The following is a 20,742-nucleotide window of genomic DNA, read 5'->3' on the forward strand; positions in this document are numbered from 1 at the left end:
CAGAATTTTTCTGAAGGGGGTTCTGTATAAGAGGCTTTCCATAAAAGCAGGTGGCTCTTCCTTAGGATCTTGTTAGAGAAGCTAACAATAGCTCCACTTAAGCCAGTAATCTGAGGCAGCTCAGATACTATCTTGACAGAACAAAGTCTTTCAGAACTTCTGAACAGTTGTTCATTTCTTGTAAAGATAAGAAGAGACAGCTGGTGTCAGAACAGACTATTTCCAAATGGTTGTCTTAGGCTATTACCTTTTGATCCGATTCAACCTTTGGGTTATCAGATCTGCCTGGATCGGACCTCACTGCTTTAACAGGAGCTTGGATCCAGGACTCTGACTCTTCCCCTGACATTAATTTCCTCGGTTCCCCACAGTACCTCAGATCTCATTTGATCCAGAGTGATATATGTGTGTGTGTGTGTGTGTGTGTGTATGTATATATATATATATATATATATATATATATATATGTATCTATAGCTATATATATATATATATATATATATATATATATATATATATATATAAAATATGTATATATATCTATGGGTCTACTTCATAAGGTCGACAGACCATTTGATCAACATTCATTTGATCGACAACCAGTATTCAATGCAAAAACTTAGGATTTGCCCCCCTCCCCAATGTTGTGCGACCCTGGAGTTGGTATATATAGTTAGGGGGGGTGTGGGGAGCACAGCCCCCCACCTATTTTCTTTAAAATGTGTAGTTTTGTTGTATTTTCATGTTTTAAATGGAAATAGGTGGGGGGGCTTCGCCCCCCACACCCCCCAAATGTGTTGTTGGCAACAACTAAACCTTTTTCATTTGCTAATATATAATCTTCTAACAGTAGGCTTTCTTACCTCCATTCTTAGGATCTTAACTTTGTGTTAGAGAAGCTAACACCCTCCCAACTGTATATACCAACTCCAGGGTCGCACAACATTGGGGAGGAGGGCAAATCCCTGTTAAGTGCCTTGAATACTGGTTGTCAATCAAATGAGCTGTTGACCAAATGAATGTTGATCAAATGGTCTGTCAACCTTATGAAGTTGACCCATATAAATATATATACACATATATATATATATATATATATATATATATATATCTCTGTGTGTGTGTGTGTATGTATCTATATCTACATATATGCATACATACATATACATATATGTATATATGTGTCCATGTCAGGTGATTTCTTTTTCAGAAACTCAAAATTCATACTGTTGAGACTATATGATCGAGTTTCTGAAAACTTGAAAATCAAAAAAAACACAAAAATCTACTTTTTTTATGTTTTTGCAGGGGGGCAAGCCCTCCTGCACCTCCCACACCCCCTGCAAATTATATATACCTACTCCGAGATTGCACTACAGTGAGTAAGAGGGAAATTTCCCAATTCACACTGTACCCCGATCTTCATTCAAAAGCTTTGGGGTTTCAAAAGCTCGATAATATGGTCTGGACCATATGAATTTAGAGTTTCTGAAAACTCGATCAGCTGATAGGGACCCATATATATCTATATCTATCTGTATCTCTATCTATAGATATACATACATACAAACCTTTTTCCCTTTATTGTAAAGGGTTTTTTCCTTATACTTTTCTTGTCAAATTTTTTAGTATAACTGTTCCCTTTTGATAGTTTTTTCTTCATTGTGATAGTGTGTTACTGTTGGCTTACTTTAAGTTTTAGCTTGAAGAGTTCTTTCAGGGTAGTCATCAGTGTATTGGACAAGACCGCTGGATTTAAAGTGTTTGGCTTGTGGCCACAAGACACAACTGCAAGACTCGTATTTGTTTATTGCCTAGGAGGTGGTACACTTGGATGTAGATTGTGAAGCATGTGCTTTTTTGGTCCTAGAACACTGCGAGGACTCGGGGGCAGACTTGTTCTGAAAGCCCTTCTTATCAAGTCCGTCTTGGGTAACTTGCTTACAGACATACAAAAGTCAATGGACTATCCATTTGTGAACCGTCTTGCCTAATTCTAAAGTATCTATGCATTTGCTCTCCGGTGTAGTTGATGGTATGGCTAGGGCAGCAGACAAGCAGAGTGTTTGGCTCTATAGGCTACAGAAGTCTCTTTTTCAAAGAAGAAACCTGACAAAGAGCGGCCTATGAAAGAGAAAGACAAGTTGAAAGAGACAAAGAGAGAGAAGGAATCAGAGAAGAGGAAAGAAAAATCTAGGAAATGGTTGCCTGATCCTATGGAGTCTGGTTTTCTGGCTGCTAAAACTCCGAAGCATTCAGATCTGGAATCCTGATGGATCATATCTCTGACTCCTCCTCTATGCTTCTCAATGGAACCAGTGTGTCCCAGGCTACACACACACTGTTTTTACACTAGCATTGATTCTATAGACCACATTCAGTAGCTTCATCAGTTAGGTCCTCCCAGTCATCATGGAGTCTGTCAGAAGCAGATCTGAATTTCAGATCCAAAGCCCAAGGATCCTGGGATTTCCCACTAGAGCACCATTGGAGCCAAAAGCCTTTTCAGCTTCAACTTTTGACAGTTTCCCTTACTCTCATGACTCTAACAAAGTCAGATCAGGATGAGTCTAGGAGCAGAGTCTTATGGTTGGGGTTGACTCTAAAGTTTTTGAATGCACCTCTTCTCCTAGGCTCTTGGCGGCTCAGCACCATTATCTGCCTCTTAGTCAGGATAAGTCAGAGTTGAGGACATCCCTCTAGCCCCCCTTTCAAATTGGAGTAGTACTTCCTTGGCCCCAGTTGCATCTTTGACATTCGAGACATTTTAGAGGGTACCCTCCAAGTCAAGAGAACAGTTATCTCTGTCTTTCTCTGTTTTGTCCGACCCTCTGGTGAATCCTGTATCCAAATCCATTCGTCTAGCTTGACAGGGACAGTCAGCCTCTTTAAGCCTCGGTGATTCTGCCATGCAAGCTTCCCATCTGATTCTGAGCCTTTCACAGTAGTCCCCACACTGAGGGAGGTACCAAGAAAATGCATTTGTAAGAGGAGACATGTAGACTCGGCACTTGAGATGGTCACTGAATACACCGACTTTGATAAGGGAGATGGTTCCCTACGATCCGATATAGAGGACATCTCCATTTGAGATATTCTAGAAGTAATGAAACAATGAAGGGTGTTGGGCTTCTGAAGCACCCTCTGCTGATGAGACTAAATTTCCCGAGTCTTTTGAGACTGGCTTTTCTACCTCCTGGGTAGTGCCACTCACTAATGGCAGTGGAGACAATACCACATTAATCAGATAAGATCTTAGCTCACAAAATTAGGATGCACTGGAGCAAGGGTCCCCTGTTTTATGCTATGGTTGCTGTGGCAGCCACAAAGGAGGAGCCCTCAAAAGAGAGCACATCTCTCCATTCTCCTAATAGAGAGCCAAGGGCTCTGGACAGATCTGGGAAATGAACAAATGCTTCAGTGACTTTTGCAGTTAGAGTGCTGTATTATCTTGCTCATATGACATGTTTTCAGAGGGACATGATGAATGAACTCATCAAGTCTGTCTTGGGTAGTTTACCTATGGACATCCAGAAATCAGTCGAGGCCCAATTGTCTACCCCGCAGTTTGTCTAATATATCCAAATATCTGCTCTACAATGTAGATGATGGTGTGGGCAGGACAGCAGGTACCAGCATTGCTATCCACTGACATACCTGGATGTACCTAGGCTACTTCGGATGAGTCTTCAAGACATCCTTCATCAATGCCCTTTTGATGGTTAAACTCTGCTTGGACCAAAAGCAAAGAAAACATTCACCAGGAGTGAGTAGGAATAGAAGACCCTGTCCATGGTTAGAATCCATTTTGCCACCCTGAAAAGGACCTTTTCTAGGAACCACAAAAGGGGGATGGGTGGAAGCTGTGATTTTGAAATCCCAGTGATTTAGCCAAGCTGCTTCTGTGTACAGACCAACCCCCAGGGACAGAGGGGTGAATAATTTTAATAGAGGTTACCCTAGAGGCAGGAAGGGACCACAGAAACAGGAGTTTCACAGTCCTTTTAGGGAGAGACCCTACCAGCACTCTTGAAGGGTTAAATAAATGAGAAGACTGGCAGTAAGGGTCCCAAGGAACACCAAACACCAAACTGTTGAATAAAAGCAAACTTTAATGCTGAATAAATCCATTCCTCAGACAAGAGTCAGTGTGCACAGCCAATGTTTAAATACATTTTAAAACACCTTCTAACACAATCTGATTGGACACAGAAAACCAGATAAACCATGAGTAAAATGAGTAGATGTAGTTAACCCTTTACTAACTGTTATAACAACACTTCATCTTAAAAAAATATCTATACACACTAAAAATAATTCTAAAAGATAAATGTTTGTAAAAAACTAAATTAACAAGCCAAGTTGAACTATTAAATTTTATGGGATAACATCTTGTTTGTAAGTAGGCAAACTCGATCTGATTATCTTCTTAATCAGTCAGTGCCCTCAAAAAACGTGTCTTTCTGGACCAAGCAACAAATAAGATGTGAGGTACTCTGAGGAACTGAGGAAATTATGAGTGGGGGAGGAGTCAGAGCCCTGGATCCAAGCTTCTGTAACAGCTCCAAGAACGGATCCAGACAGATCCAATAACCAAAAGGTTGAACTGGATGAAAACAAGACAACACATATCAAGCATTATGATAAGTACATTTCGTCCGTTATTTCCACCACAACAAAACTAGCCCAGGTGAAGACAAGGCTGTTTCTGCCACAGCCTTGACTTTATCCATGACTATTTGGAAAAGGCTGAAAATAGTTGGTTCTTTGTGCATACATTTACAAAGCACTATAAAATGAATTCCTTTTCTAGGTATAGGACAAGCTTTACTAAGGCCATTCCCATTGGTTCTTGGACCCTTCTCCTCCTCCTATGTCCCAGTTATTTTAAGCTATGGTATTCTATTCATATAGCTAAGGTTACTGCAGCAGTGATCGGTTTGATGAACACAGTACATTTGTGTAAATAAGCGTACCATAACAATAGATGTTTAAATGATCACTGTGCAGTAGATGCTCCCTCCCTCTTGTGACACCCGTGCACTGGCCCAGCAATCAAGGAGCCTCAATCTTCACCACTAACACCAGTGAGGGGCATCCACATTGGGAAGGATAACAAATACACATACAGTAAAGTGCAATTTCCCTTAGAGCACACAGAGATCACAGTTAGTCTGGGGCTGGTTTCTCCCTTTCTCTCCAGATCCCCAATAAGACTCCCCACTGGCACAGCTATAGAGTGGGGTACTTAGCCAGGTTTCCAAGGCAAGTGCTCCTAGCTCTCTCTCCCTGTCCAACCAGTGCTTTGTGTCCCGGCCCAAGTAGCTGACATACACATACACACTTTGAGATATGATTTATATACAACCACGCAGACACTCCTGGGGAAGGCTGGCACAGGCTTACTAGCTGTGCCTCTTCTGTCCAGGCTATAAGGTTGTAATCACTGCCACCAGGACCCTTACTTATCAACTACTAAAAAGGCCCTTAGCAAAGGGTGTCCAATTATTACTGTGCAATATTATTATCCAATTAGTGTGACTAGAACTTCTTAAGGCTTATTGGAGTGGCTTGGCCAGTATCACTATATACATGCAATGTACTCTAGAGCTTAAATTATCTCTACACAAAACACCCACAGTTGAAAGGTTTAAAAATATTTAATAATAAATAAAAACACAAGACAATACTTCTTACTACACAGCACTAGTCAAGAGTTGAGATCACAGGAAAATGCTTAAAATAATACAGTAGAATAGTTTTGACATCAGTGCAGAAGACATCTAGTCTAATCTTCCTATTTCCTAGCTATTTCTAAGAGAGACAGTAAAGTCTAAGATCCTACTTACATACAGAGCACAGCAGAGTGCTGGTGAGTTAGCTGTTCTCAAGACTCTCTCTGTCTCTGAGAAAGTCCTTTAAGTTGATAATATATCCTGATGACTCATTTTAGATTACATCATTCTTAACAATTCTCTGGTTTCCCAGGCTAACAGAAACCCTACATTAACATTTCTTAGTAAGCTTGCACCTGGTCAGGAAACCCCAGCAATTAAAGACATTATATATGTAAAAATGTAGAAATTAACTCTGGTCTCAAAAACAATAGGAAGAATTCCTTCATCCAGACATCTCTGCTCTGAGTTTTGAGATCAAACAATTATACAATGTTTGATTTATCAGCTTTCTTCCAGCAGAGTGCAATGTGGTTACATTTTTGAAATCAAACATCCAGTATAATTTTCTTATTTAAGAGAACAAGCTTGTGGTTTATATTAATATTTACAAATGACAGAATTATCTACAGAATTCTATCTAGCTAGGCTGGCAGCCTTCACACCCCCATCCTCTTGTTTTTATGTCATTGTATATGCCACAGTGTTGACATATGTCTTGTTATCTTTCCTTAGCAATGTCTGGTCAGGGCTTAGCCTCCCACTGTCAATTGTCATGAAAGCTTTGAAGGGCTCATTGCCCAAACCTGACTTTGTCAGTTCAGCTCAATCTAACAGTTTAGGCACATGGAAAGTGCCCCGAGTCTTTGGAAGCTGACCAGCTGTTATATCTGCACTGCAGCAGTGATCATTTGAACATGTATTCTCAGGGCATGTTTACTTAACACTACTATACTTTCTTTGATTTTTTTGTTTTGTTTTGACAGCATATACATGTTTATAAACATGCTGTGACAGACTCCTTGCGGTCATTCTCATGTAGAATCTGTCGCAGCCATAGCATAAAGCAATGTAAACTGTCCCTTGATAATTGCAGTCATGGTGTATTTTATTACCAAGAGATCTATGCATATGCCATAGATCAAATACATGGACTTTTTGCTGTATATTTACATAATTAACAAGTTCCAAGCCTGTATGCACCTTTCCCTTTGTTAGTTAATGAGTGTGCTATTAAGATTTGTGTATGTTGATATAGTCTCTGAATTGACAGAGATGAAAGCACTTACTGTTATAGCTGAATAAAGTGCGTCTGGTGTTCAACCGGTCTCTGTAACTTCTTAGTGACTGTATATTGGATTATGCCCTGGATTTCACCACTGTGATTAGCTTTGCCCTGCTGGCTCCTGGATTTGGGGCTTACTTTTGGTATTTAGTTTTTGTGCTTTTGACTTGGTTTGTGGATATATTTTCCAAAATATCATCAATGTCCTGAGTTAGAGAAAAATGTGGTTCATGACCTCAAGCAGTAACAGTATCTTGATTTTCTAAAATAACTTTCCAGTTATTAGTGGTAATATCTTTAAATGCATAAAAAGTATTGGCTGCAGCATTGTATCTTTGCAGCTGAATCACAACTGTACAAAGTTTCCTTAACCAGTTGTCCCCGTAGGGATATATCCCACAACCTAAAAGCTTGAATTCTTCCTATTGACATTTCCCCTTCTCTTCCTTCAGTAATGCTAAGGAGAAATATTCATGTAGCAGAAATCTTTTTGCAACATAGTTTTTCCATATCCCCTACTATATTCTTTTTTTTTATTTTGCTAGCCCTCTTTTTGTCTTTCTTTGCTCCTTTATCTATACATTTGTATTGTATCTTTAAGTGAATTGCTTGTCTTTTCCTATGTCTGTCCTTTTGCATTGTTGACTGTTTTCCTGTATTTTTCTATTTTTATTATTGTTACCTCTCCTTCTGTAGATGTTCATCGTGCATACAGCTGCAGTCATAACAGATGGGTTCTCCTGCCGTCAGGCGTGTCCTCGATCGGCCGAATTCCAAAGTCTAGGTCCGGCGTCGGTTGTCGTCGCTTCTTCCCTGACGTCAGTGTGACAGGGGTATAAAAGAACCAGCCAACGCCATTTTCTCCAGTCTTTCTTGCCACGCGGTGCCTGAAGCAGAAGCAGTTCGCAAGTGCCGGTCGGCCAGCTCCTGAAATTACGAAAATTTTGCAACCGAAGTCTTCTTGAAAGCTAAGTACCCCGTTGGGGAAACTTTTCTTGCCTCAGACTGATGTCAGACAAAGTAAATAATTGTATTTCATGTGGGAAGCAAATACTGCATAAGGATTTTCATTCCCTCTGCATTCCTTGCTTAGGCCCAGACCACGGCGTCTCGGTCTGTCGTTTTTGTGCTATATTCAACAAACGCACCATTAAGCATTGGGCGGAGTTCGCCCAGCACTATTTTGGCAAAAAATGTAACTATATTATGTCGTTGGATACTCCGACTTCAGTTTTGTCTAAAAAACGCAAAGATAAGGACTGACACACGAGGTCCGCAGCCTCTACCGACACCACGCCAAAGCCGACTACAGGTGGTCCGGTTCTCAGCGAGGTGCCTACGCAGCCCCTGCCTACCGACAACACTTCATTGGCGCTGTCTTCTGTGCCCGAGGTTGCAGGCTCCTCGGCCCATACCCCGACTACAGATACTGAAGCCACTCTTGGTGGTGAAACTCAAAATGTAGACAGGTCTGCCTCCTCTGAAGGTGTCTTCAGACCTTCCTCTTCTTTTTCCATCAAGGCTTTCACTAAGTCTAAAGCAGCCATGCATTCTAAGAGACAAGCTACACAGGGCCCTTCTCCAGGCCCCATGCCTAAAAAACAGATGCTTAAAATGGCTGAGGATTTAATTACTCTTATCAGGGGTTCTCAACCCCCCCGGACAAAAGGCCCAGAGTGGAGGAAGAATCCCCCTCCTCTGACCAGGCCTCCATTACTTCAGAGCACTCTGATGAACAGGAACATTCTTACTCCCCTTTTGAAGATTCTGATGCAGAGGAGTCCATTCCCTCTGTCTCCCCCCCCCCAGAGGATTACTCATTTGGGGAAACCTTGCATACCTTAAGGGAACACTTCCACTGGGAAGGCCAAGAGTACTCAGATTCCAAGAAAAGGCTTAGGGATTTTCTCTTGCTACCTCAGCACAGGCCTCTGGCTGTACCTCCTGTCTTAGACATACTACATGATGTGTATTCGGAGGCCTGCCTTAACCCGGATTCTTTACCTCCAGCCCCAGTCAAGCCTGACAGGTACTACCGGGTTCCTGACTCGCACCAATTTCTATACAAAAGCCATGCGGCTGACCCAGAAACTATCTCACAGGGCCCCAAGGGAATTAAGGCCTCCACTGCTAAAAATCCATTACCTTCCGAGAGAGATTCCAGATCTTTAGAAAGGTGGGGGAAAAAAGGTATACACCTCGGCCACCTTAACCATGAGGGCATTAAACTGCCAGTTCCATTTGTTAAAGTACCAACAGTTTCTGTTATCACAGTTGAGAAGCAAAATGTTAAAACCTGAACAACCAGACTTGAAGGAGTTGCAGGATTTGATGCATAGTGCAGAACAAGTGGGTAAACATACCTTGCAATATGGTTTTGATGCTCTAGAGGCCTCATGTAGAGCTGCTGTTACAGGATCAGTCATACGTAGACATGCCTGGCTCAAGGAGCAAACCTTACCTGATCATGTCAAAGCTAAATTACTAGATGCACCTCTACAAAAGGATGTATTATTCGGTGTTAAAGCTGAGGAGGTATTAAAGAAAATGGAGGAAAAGGCTAAATCAATGCAAACAGTGAAAGATTTTCTACAGGTACAACCTCCACGTTTCAGTAGAAATTGGCCTTCCAAAAATTGGTCCTTTTCAGCCACGGACAGACCCCAAAGAGGTAGATATAGGCGCCCGAGCGGCAGCGGGCAATCTCAAGGATCGTTTAGAGGCAGACAATGGCAAGCTCCTACACAAAGAGGTGGTGAGGATAGTTCGCAGCCATTCAGAAAGCAAGCCCAATGACTTTCCCCTTTGCATGCCAAGCAAGGCTCAAATGGCAGTACCCTTAGGTGGAAAACTGGCATTATTTTCGAAAAATTGGCATATTGTCACAAAAGACAAATGGATCCTGGACATTATAAACAGAGGCTACAGATTCCATTTTCACACCCTTCCAAAAATGAGAGGCATGCCAAACCTGCCACACAATCAAAGGGCAGAGGCACAAAGACAAATTTCAGATCTCATGGACGTGAAAGCTATTCAAGAGGTACCTACTCAAGAACAAGGTCAAGGTTTTTATTTCAGACTATTCCTGGTACCAAGGAAGGGAAAAGATTGGAGACCTGTTTTGGACCTATCCATCCTAAACACATTTTTACTCATACCAAAATTCAAGATGCTCACATTACAGCAGCTGCTTCCCATGCTGGGCAAGGAGTCTTGGCTGGTAACATTGGACCTCAAGGAGGCATACCTGCATGTCCCATTCAGACAAAATTGCAGAAGATACCTCAGATTTCTTGCAGGTTCAACCCATTATCAATTCTCTGCATTGCCCTTTGGCTTATCTACTGTGCCCAGAGTATTCACGAAATGCCTGGCATCAGTAATTGCCTACTGCAGACTTCAAGGGATACAAATATACCCATATTTGGACGACTGCCTGATCCAAGCGGACAGCAAGCACATACTTCTGAAGCATCTGGCTTTTGTAATAATGTTGTTGAATTCTCTGGGATACACAGTCAACAAAAAGAAATAAAGGCTAATACCCTCTCAGAAAATAATTTTCCTGGGTGCCAACTTGGACACAAACACCCAGATGGCCTACCTCACGCCAGAGAAACAGGGGCAACTAACTCAATACTTCAGAAAACTAGCAAATTTCACCAGGCTGACTGCAAGGAAAATCCTGCAGGCTCTGGGATTCATGGCATCTTGCATCCTACTAATCCCATGTGCAAAGCTGCATATGAGGAAACTTCAATGGTACCTGGAAAACCTATGGTCTCAACACAGCCACAGTTTGGAAGCAATAATACCACTAATTCCATGTCTTCAAAAGGAATTTCTGTGGTGGGCTCAAGCATGCCAAACAAACACAGGTCTCCCATTCTGCAAGCCTCAAGCAAATCAAGTCATCACAACAGATGCCTCGGACTACGCCTGGGGGGCGCACATGACAGATCGGTGCATTCAGGGCAAATGGTCCCAAAAAGAAAAGCACCTTCACATCAATCAAAAGGGAAATGCTAGCAGTAATAAATGCTATTATAGCTTTCAAAGACATTCTGCATCCAGGTCAACAATTGATAAGGACAGACAACACCACAGTAATGTGGTACATAAACAAACAGGGAGGAACCCATTCATACCCCCTATGCAGGCTGGCTATGTCACTTTGGAACATGGCTCTGGAATTACAAATCGAACTTCAAGCACAGTACTTGCCAGGCAAGGAAAACACGCTGGCAGACAGCCTAAGCAGGAATATGACAGATCCACATGAATGGAAGTTGCATCCTCAAGTTTTTACAGAGATAATTCAAGCATGGGGAAGGCCAGACATAGATCTCTTTGCCTCCCACAAAAATCACCAATTGACAAAATTCTGCTCAAGGGCTTTTCATCCACAGGCCTGGAGAGTGGACGCTCTCTCTTTCAGTTGGACAACAATGACAGTTTATGCCTTTCTGCCGCTTTCTCTGCTGCCCAAAGTTCTATTAAAAACCAGAGCAGACAGACCAAAGATGATTCTCATTGCTCCAGACTGGCCAAGACAGCACTGGTACCCACTACTGAGGAGCCTGACGCATTCCCCACCATGGACCCTACCTCTAATGCCTCTTCTTCTGACTCAGCACAGCTTCAAAACTCTTCACAGTCAGCTGAAAACACTCAATCTGGCCACATGGATGTCATTTTGGAGGCCAGAAGGCCGTCTACTAGAAAAGCTTACTCCGCAAAATGAGAAAAAGGGCCAGAATCCTGGAAAACTGAATTTACCTCAAATATTACAGTATCTAGCTGAGCTGCTAAGCAGTGGACTTTCATTCTCCTCCATCAAAATCCATGCCTCAGCCATTTCTGCAGAATACAACACTGATCCACCTTTATTCTCTCACCCCCTCTTAAGACAGTTCCTCAGAGGGGCTAAGAATATAAAACCCCCAAGGAAACAACCAATACCTGCTTGGGACCTCAATTTCATTCTAGAAAAGCTGACCTTGCCTCCTTTTGAGCCAGCTGCCTCAACAGATTTGCAATATTTGTCCTGGAAAACAGCTTTCCTTCTGGCTATCACGTCAGCTCGCAGGGTATCGGAACTACAATCCCTCATGGCTGTGCAGCCTTTTATCATCTTCCATCAGGACAGAGTTTCCTTACGAACCAACCCGTCCTTTATGCCAAAGGTGGTATCCAGGGTAGCTTTGAATCAGGCTATCCACTTACCTACCTTTTACCCTAATCCTCAAAACAAAGGGGAGAGACTACTACATTCCTTGGACATCCACAGACAGCTGCGTTATTATTTGGACAGAACAAAGCCTTTCAGAAAATCAGAACAGCTCTTTGTGTCCTATGCTATAGGAGCTCAAGGGAAGCCAATTTCCAAACAGACAATCTCAAAATGGATAGCCCACTGCATACGCTTTTGTTTCTCCTCCTAGTTCCACCTAGTGCCTACCACCCCTTTCTTAGCTTTGGGATTCTACCCATCTGTTATGACTGCAGCTGTATGCACGATGAACATAGTACAGTTTTGTACCTACCATAAATGTAGATGTTCGAGTGCTAATACAGCTGCAGTCCAGGTTTCCCTCCCTCCTTCCCCTCTTGGGACAGGCCTATTGGCTAACACCTCCTCATACAACCTAATTGGGGTATTCATTTATGGTGTATTTGCTTGCAACTACTGTATTTTGATTATATTGCATTGCTTTATTACATAAATGTATGTATTGCCTTCCTTCTGGGGGCACCTGACATCTGGGGCAAGAAAAACTGAAGAAAATGGCGTCGGCTGGTTCTTTTATACCCCTGTCGCACTGACGTCGGGGAAGAAGCGGCGACAACCAACGCCGGACCTAGACTTTTGAATTCGGCTGACCGAGGACACGCCTGACGGCAGGAGAACCCATCTGTTATGACTGCAGCTGTATTAGCACTCGAACATCTACATTTATGGTAGGTACAAAACTGTACTTTTCTTATATCTCTCATTTTCCCCCAACCTTTGATATTGTCACCTGAGTTCATAATTGTAGTTAAATTGTATATTGCTTTTTGCACAAGTTTATTGTTTTTTTTAAGTAGTTTCTTGTACTGCTGCAATAAAACTGCAGAAAACTGAGGCTTTCTTTTTGGACTTATGCAGTAATACTTATATTCCATTTTTACTTATTTTGTCATTTTCTGCACGGTGGTGCAGTGGTTAGCATTGCCACCTCACAGCAAGAGGTTCTCCGGTTCGATTCTCGTCTGGGGTGCCTTCTGTGTGGAGTCTGCATGTCCTCCCTGTGGTCGTGTGGGTTTGCTCTGGGTGCTCCGGTTTCCTCCCACTTCCCAAAAGACATGCTGTAGGTGGATTGGACACTCTAAACTGGCCCTGAGTGTGTGCGTGTGTGTGCCTTCTGTGGAAGGTTGGGTGCTGGGCTGGCAACTCGACACCGTAAAACTCCACTGCCAATCATGAGCGGACAGGTGATCCGCTGTGGCGACCCCTAACCGGGAAAAAGCCGAAAGAAGAAGAAGTCTTTTTCTGCATCAGCACTCTGTGATCTCTTCACCTATGTGGTAAAGCAGACACACATTCTAGAGACTTAAACCTGTAGTACCACATCAGCACCACCAAATGAAGTGGCAGATACCTAATCCAACATGCACTTAATTTCTGGAATAGGCTGCCGTCACTTATCAAACAGCATATGTCCCTAGCAACCTTTAAATCCTATCAGAATGACTGGATGGGTGATCACAAATTTTCCCTATGGATGATTGGAAAACATATATTTAATGAGGGACATTGTTAGTTCTCCCACAAAATTGAGTGATGTGGCTGAGATTCTTGATGGTCTCCTTTGGCTGTAAGCTTAGTAAAAACTATGAACCACACGTGATGGTTTTGTGTGTACTTTTTTTCTCATTGCTGCTGACATCCTTATATTTTAACTTGTGATGCCTGCCTATATTTTAGGTGTCAGCCTTTGGAAATTAAGTATATGTGTAGTACAGCTACATGTCACATTTTTTTTAATTTGTTTCCATACTGTGTTATGTACATTACATTGTTGAATATGTTTGATTTAATATTTTTTGTCTCACACCCATTTCTGTCTCTGGCATTATCTACACTGAGTTCTTCCTTCCATATCCTGGGCATTTTTGAGAAAAGTTGCAGTCTACCTGTTCATATCCCTTTTTGTGTGAGGTTAGACCCAGTTTAATTCATAGGATACATTTGTGACAAAAGATTCCTATCCCTTCCCACTCCCTGCACCTAGAAAAGACAAGCATACCCTGGGCTTACCCAATCCTTTCCCTACCACTGCTCTGTCACCTGGGCCATAATTAAAACCAGGTCATCAGCATCACAGAAGGGAGCTGTCCCTCCTGTCATTGAGCCAGAACTGATATTGTATCTGTGTTGTGAATCAAGGGTTTAGCAAAAATATTTTACCTGAAGCAGCAGAGTATGTTTTTAAAATTTTGAGATGAGTTGAATGAAATACCTAGCTGTTGTGCTTGTTTCTCTACAGGTACAGACACCATTCAGGTTTCTTCATATTGCAGTGATGTTGTCTCATTGGAATTCCTGGTTATAAGTGGACATCATGACAAGAAAATCCGATTCTGGGATTGCAGGTAACTCTAAGTATTTCATATTTTTAATTAAGAAGATAACTAAAATGCCATATTGCAGGTAAGACGCATGTGTGAATGTATCTGTGCAGGCGTGCACAAGTGTTTGCAGGATTTTAATTTATCCATTGACTGCACCGCCTGTGAAACCACTGTATTATCTGTAGACAAATACAGAGCTGGGAATAACATCCAAGAGACGTTCCCTACTGCATACTGTTTTGCCTTCTTTGCATCACCCAGATCAGGATAAGTACAGTGCTTCCATTCATCATACATCAAAACTTGTAATCTTAATTATTATCCATAGACCAAAATAAGCAAGTTGTTATTTCAAAATGACAGATAGGTATACATTTCTTGCAAGATGATGAGATTATGGCTGTAGGCTAGGCTTGCAGTGGAATAAACTGTGTGTGTATGTATACGTGTATGTGTTTTGTTTGCATAGCATTTATGTTGACGTGCATAATGTCAAAACAAATTGCTCAACATTATGCACGTCAACACTCTACTATGCATGCGCCAGGAATTAATCTTGACACACAGTAAACTTTAAAAAAAAAACAAAGAAAGCGTAGTTTTTTGCAGGGGAGGGCTGTATTCTCCCACACCCCTGCTATTTATATATTCTAACTCCAAGGTAGTACAGTCCCTGGCTGGGGAAATGGGTATATTCCCTTACTCAGGGATTGTTAATCTCGCACACCTGTCAACCATAGGTTAAGTGAACCAGACTGTGTTGATTAAACTGATGTTGGCCAAAATACTGTTCAACAAAATTACCAGGACCCAAATATATGCATATATATATATATATATATATATATATATATATATATATATATGTAGGAGCACTACAGAATCCTGAAAGACCAAAATCCTGAAAACACACAAGATACCAACACTTACTATATTCCAGCACAAGTACATACAGAAACATATCACCCTTCAACTATACGCAGGTGGGCAAGAGCCCTGCACCCCCATGTGGAGGGCTGCACTCCTCACACCCCCTGCTACTTAAATATAACTACTCCGAGACTGCACTTCAGTACACTAAATGCAATCTCGGAGTTGATGTATTTAAGTAGCAGGGGGGTGTGGGGGGTGCAGAGGGGCTTGCCCCCCGCTTATACTTGGAGAAGAGTAATATGGTTTGTGTTTTAATTGTTTCTGTATGTACTTGTGCTAGAATGTAGTAAGTGTTGGTATCCTGTGTGTTTTCAGGATTTTAGTCTTCAGGATTTTGTGCTTTCAGGATTCTGTAGTGCTCCTATGTGTATGTGTATATATATATATATATATATATATATATATATCAATAATTAACTGACTAAAGGCTTGACAAAGAAATAAAACTATGACTAAAGAACTTTTAGTTGTTAAATGGAGAAACAAAAAAACACTTGTAGGCTGAACTGATGTTTTTTTTCGCTTTCATCCTTTATTGATCATTAGGACTTCTTCAGAAATGATAAAGTAGTAAAATGAATGGTACACTATTAAATCACTCTAATATAAACATTCAAAAAATGGAACTGACTATTCATTGGTTATCAGCAGTTTTCTGCAGGAGTCAAGGCTAATCTCTACAAAGGAAGATAGCTGACCAATAAGAAAGAGGGAAATTACACCTCCAAATTCTGTTCTAGAATGGATACAGTTAAATGGAGCTATTGATGTTTAAATGAAATTCATAAGTATTAAAAAACAAGTAAAAGACAAGAATGCTATAAAATGACAACATCCTTATACAAATGATTAACGTAGCCATCGCAAGGCACACTTAATTTTGATGCTTTCATTGAGTCCCGGAGCTGAGTCAGCACCCAGTAAAAGTTGCCACTTGAGTTCTTTCAACTCAAGCAAGGCATTGCAGTCTCCAAAAAATAAGTCAACTTTTTCCAAGACAAAGAAAAGAGAAATCCTGAGAAGTTGGAGCATTTGCCACAGTGGTTACCGAAAACGTTGGTGCTATCCTTTTTTCTTATGGCTGCTAAATGTTCCTTGGTTCTATCGGAAGGTCTCCTGCTAATTTTTTCGATGTAGAACAAAGAGCAACTTTTGCAGAGAGCAGTGTAAACTACCCACTCTGTGTGACAGTAAAAATGTCGTTTGAAAGTAACTCTGTAATTACAATGAGAGAAGGTATAGGAGTTACAACAAAGAATGTGCTGGCACACTACACAGTGACCGCAAGTAAACATTCCATGGGGTCCAGGTTGTGGGAGAGTGTCATCCAGTAGGAAGGGAAAATCATTATTTTCAAAACTGGACCTCAAAGGAGTGGATCTCTTGTAAGAAAAAGAGGGGAAATACCCTAAAATAGCTTTAAGATCATCATGGCAAGAGAAAATGTATCAATTTCTGGAAATAATCTCTTGTATGGCTTGCATGTCTCTGCTGATGGGCAGGGGAAAGCTGTTTAAACATCAGTTCAGCCTACGAGTGTTTTTTTGTTTCTCCGGATAACAACTAAAAGTTCTTTAGTCATATGCATACACACATACATGCTTGCACATACACACATATAAATATATATGTATGTTGATATATATATAAGAAGTGATTGCATTTTGAACTTTGGTACAGTCACAGAATGGTTTAGAAAAGAAAGAGGAGTTTTTTCTCTTTCTTTGGCTCAACAAACATTCTTGAATAAAATCCTTTTCCCAGCAGGGAAAAAAGAACAGGTTCTATTACTCCCTGAGACAACATATCGTAACAGCAGGAGGAAATAGAGGTGTCTGGTCTGATGGATAAGGAGGAATTCCATGGGGAGGAAGAAATCTGTTCCAGTTCTACCTGTAGCCTAAATGGATCATCTTCAGGACCTGCTTTTCTAAAACAATCCATTGCCAGAGAGAGAAGTGGGAGGGCAAGGACCTTAGTATAGTCATTTTGACTTATTTGACTGTCCTTTGTTTTAGGAGGGTGGGGGTCCTGCTTTCTTTTTAAAAAATCCAACACCAACATTGCTTTTTAAACATCAGCTTACCAGAATTCTGCTGAGACTGTTTTATGTATTTATTCATTTATATTAGAGCTGAATTTATATTATTTTATTTATTTTACATTTGTTAACCGGGCTAGTCCAACTGGATACATGTCCATTTTCAGTGGAGGCCCGAGGAGAAAAGCTCCACTATCTAATGCATAATAACAAAAATACATTCAAAGTACATAGGTAATTTAAGACACAACTAAAACAGGGATTTAAAATTACATAGGGAATTAAGACACAAGTAAAACAGGCATATAGGCTTTCCTTTCAGTAAGTTCAAAAAGGTGAATACAGAGACTATCAAATTTCTACAGTACAGGTCAAAGTACATAGGTAATTTGAGATTCAACTAAAACAGGCATTCATAATTGCATAGGGAATTTAAGACGCAACTAAAACAGGCATTTAGGCTATCTTTTCATTAAGTTCAAAAGGTGAAAACAGAGACTATCAAATTTCTTCAGTACAGGTATATAAAATGTGAGACAGAAATAATTAAGTAGTTTAAAAGCAAAAGATAGAGTTACTAGAAAATTTTAGTTTGAAGTTGAGAGAGTCAATTTCTTAGGTAGAGATGAAAAATAAAATGGAGAAATAGAGTTGGGAGACAGTGCAAAGGATGCAGGAGAAGGTAGGAGGTAAAAAAATGAAGGCATAGAAACCCCCCTTATGAAACTTGGAGAGGAGGGTTGAAAAAATCTGCAAGATTCCCTAATCAGCTTATTTCTCTCACACATTTTGATAACCTCTTCAACAGAGGGTCCAAAAACAAAATCCCTATCCAGGAGGGAATCCAAAAATGTCATTTATGTTATCTTCTGAGATTCAGAAAACACTGCCATGCAAATCTCCTTAAAACAATGCTGCTGATTTAAGACCTGGAAGTAGTATCTACAGAGTCATAAACACTTGTCAAGCAATGAGTAGTGATTTGAGAAATTAAATAAACCACACTACATATAGCAAATTTATTCTAAAAATAAAAGTTGCAGAAACGCACTTTTTCCCCCAAATTTATCAGGAGCCATGTCATATATAGCCAAAGGAGATGGGTTGGAGCTAAAATGTTTAGAAGCAGATGGATTCACTAAGACTGTAGCTGCTGGGTTAAGTCTGGAATTAGTGTATAAAAGCTTAAAAGACTGAGGAGCTTTATACACTCTATCTGCTCTCTTGGGGTAGCAAGCTGAGTTTCAGGTAACCCACAGGCTGTAACACAAACATCCTTCAAAGCTGAGAGCACTGGAGGAATATGTGAAATTTCTGGAAATTCCATTTGTAATAAGTCATATTACTAAGGGATTGAGAGACCTCAGTGTTCTCCCACTGAAAATATTGTTTCATCCTAGAAATAGCCTGAGCAAAAGAGAATCCCTCACAGGGAGAATCAGACACCACACTCATCTCTGAATCTGAATCTGAAATCTGAGGAGCAAAAACTGTTTCCATCATTTTCACAATCCCCTACAGATTCAAGATGTTGAACCTCATCAGGGAAAGAGAAAACCCTTTTCCAGAAATCACTTTACAAGAGTGGTCCTAGAGCCTGTGCTGCACCCTGAACTATGCCCAACAAATAATTCCTGTTTATAAACATTTGGTCAGGAGCAGAAACAGGAATCTCTTTTAGAAGTGACAGCATGCTCCCTGCCCTTTCTCTCTACACTGACGAACGTGCCTCTCCTTTGCTCATTGAAAGAGGATCCCAGTTGCCACAGAGGATGTGGCTAACCCCCAGTCCATGATGGCTGTGTGGACTACTCCAGGGGGATCCAGAGAAAGGTGAGTAGTCTGTGGAACCAGTTTGGCCACAGTGGCTTCATCCTCATGTGAGTGAGGCATAATATCAGCCTGCTGTGGTGGCAGAGGCTGCTTAATAATAAACACAGTTTCTCCACACAGTCAGAAAAATGCTGTCCCATTTAAAAGTTCACAAAAGTCACAAATCAGTGAATAAAAACACTTTTCCCTTGTTCAAAGGTACTTTCTGTAACAGAAATGTTTTAAACAATAAAAAAATAGGTATGGAACGTTCTCCTTGAAAGATATTGTCTGCCCAACAGTGGAACAGCAATAGCCAACCATTAATAATCAAAAATCTGCAGAGGAGCTTTCTTCTCAGCGGCATGAAAGCTTTGAAGGGCTTGGCACAAAAACCTTAGTTTTAGACAGCTCAACTTGAGCTAACTAATGGTTTGAGCACATGGAAGGTGCCCTGATGCTCTGAAAGCTATATAACCCATATAGCCAAGGCTACTGTAGCAGTGATCAATGTGACATCTGTAGTGATGTATGAGCCTCTGAAAATGGTAGGGGAAGTTCTGCCGATCCTCAGGCCAAATTTCCTCTAGTCAGTATGAGTACCACTTCGGATCTCCCCTTAAAAGAAGCCACTGGCCTTGTTGGTCTAACCCAGTCGACAAAGTGCAAATAAATAAATATTTGTGTTTTACTGTTTAGCCGCCTGTTCACTCAGAAGTGATAGGATATTAAAAAATGAGAAGAGTCTCTACACTTATAAAAATCAAGAGTTATATAACAGTACCACATGTCATAACAGGGATAGCTGGGCACCATTCCTGCAAACAAGATCAAGGATATAACTGTAATACATACACATTAGTAAAACTACCATGGAGTCTGTCATAATTCAGTGCAAGTTAAATCAGTAAACATTATAGGCAGTCATGTCTACATTGCGGCAGACATGATTACCTATGATGTCTGCTGTAATCTCTACATTGTTGTATCTTTTTCTAGAAGAAAGGTCTTAATAAACAAGATGGATGCTTTTGTATTTCTTCAGATCATTTGTAGTGAAACTTAGTTTTCAAGTTGTATATATACACGTGCACACACGCGCACACATGCATGTGTGTAAGGGCCTGATAATGAGAGTGTGGCTAAAATAAGGGAGTACTAATCATGTAAGTCAGGTGGAACATTCAGCCATTCGTGATGATTGGAAAGGGACCCAATCAGAAGAGGTAGTGTGTGTGTGTGTGTGTGTGTGTGTGTGTGTGTGTGTGTGTGTGTGTGTGTGTGTGTGTGTGTGTGTAAGGTGAAATGATGGGTCTTTGTATTGGTCCAATCATCATCAACCTGCTTTTTTCCCCATTTTCTACATGGGGTCGGGT

The 20,742-nt window shown here is 41.0% G+C and overlaps 1 protein-coding gene across 2 annotated transcripts in view; it reads left to right on the forward strand.

Moving 5' to 3' along the window:
• Nucleotides 1-20,742, forward strand: part of LOC122802908 (protein Atg16l2-like) — a 1,475,787-nt gene that overhangs the window by 1,294,463 nt on the left and 160,582 nt on the right. For both annotated transcript variants that reach the window (XM_044072730.1, XM_044072731.1), the window contains exon 14: nucleotides 14,496-14,601. In XM_044072730.1, coding sequence (XP_043928665.1) covers nucleotides 14,496-14,601 — 106 coding nt within the window. The remainder of the gene's footprint in view (nucleotides 1-14,495; nucleotides 14,602-20,742) is intronic.

This window comes from Protopterus annectens, chromosome 5.part0, assembly GCF_019279795.1.
Source record: "Protopterus annectens isolate FY-2018-M chromosome 5.part0, PAN1.0, whole genome shotgun sequence".
NCBI classification, from domain to species: Eukaryota; Metazoa; Chordata; order Ceratodontiformes; family Protopteridae; genus Protopterus; species Protopterus annectens.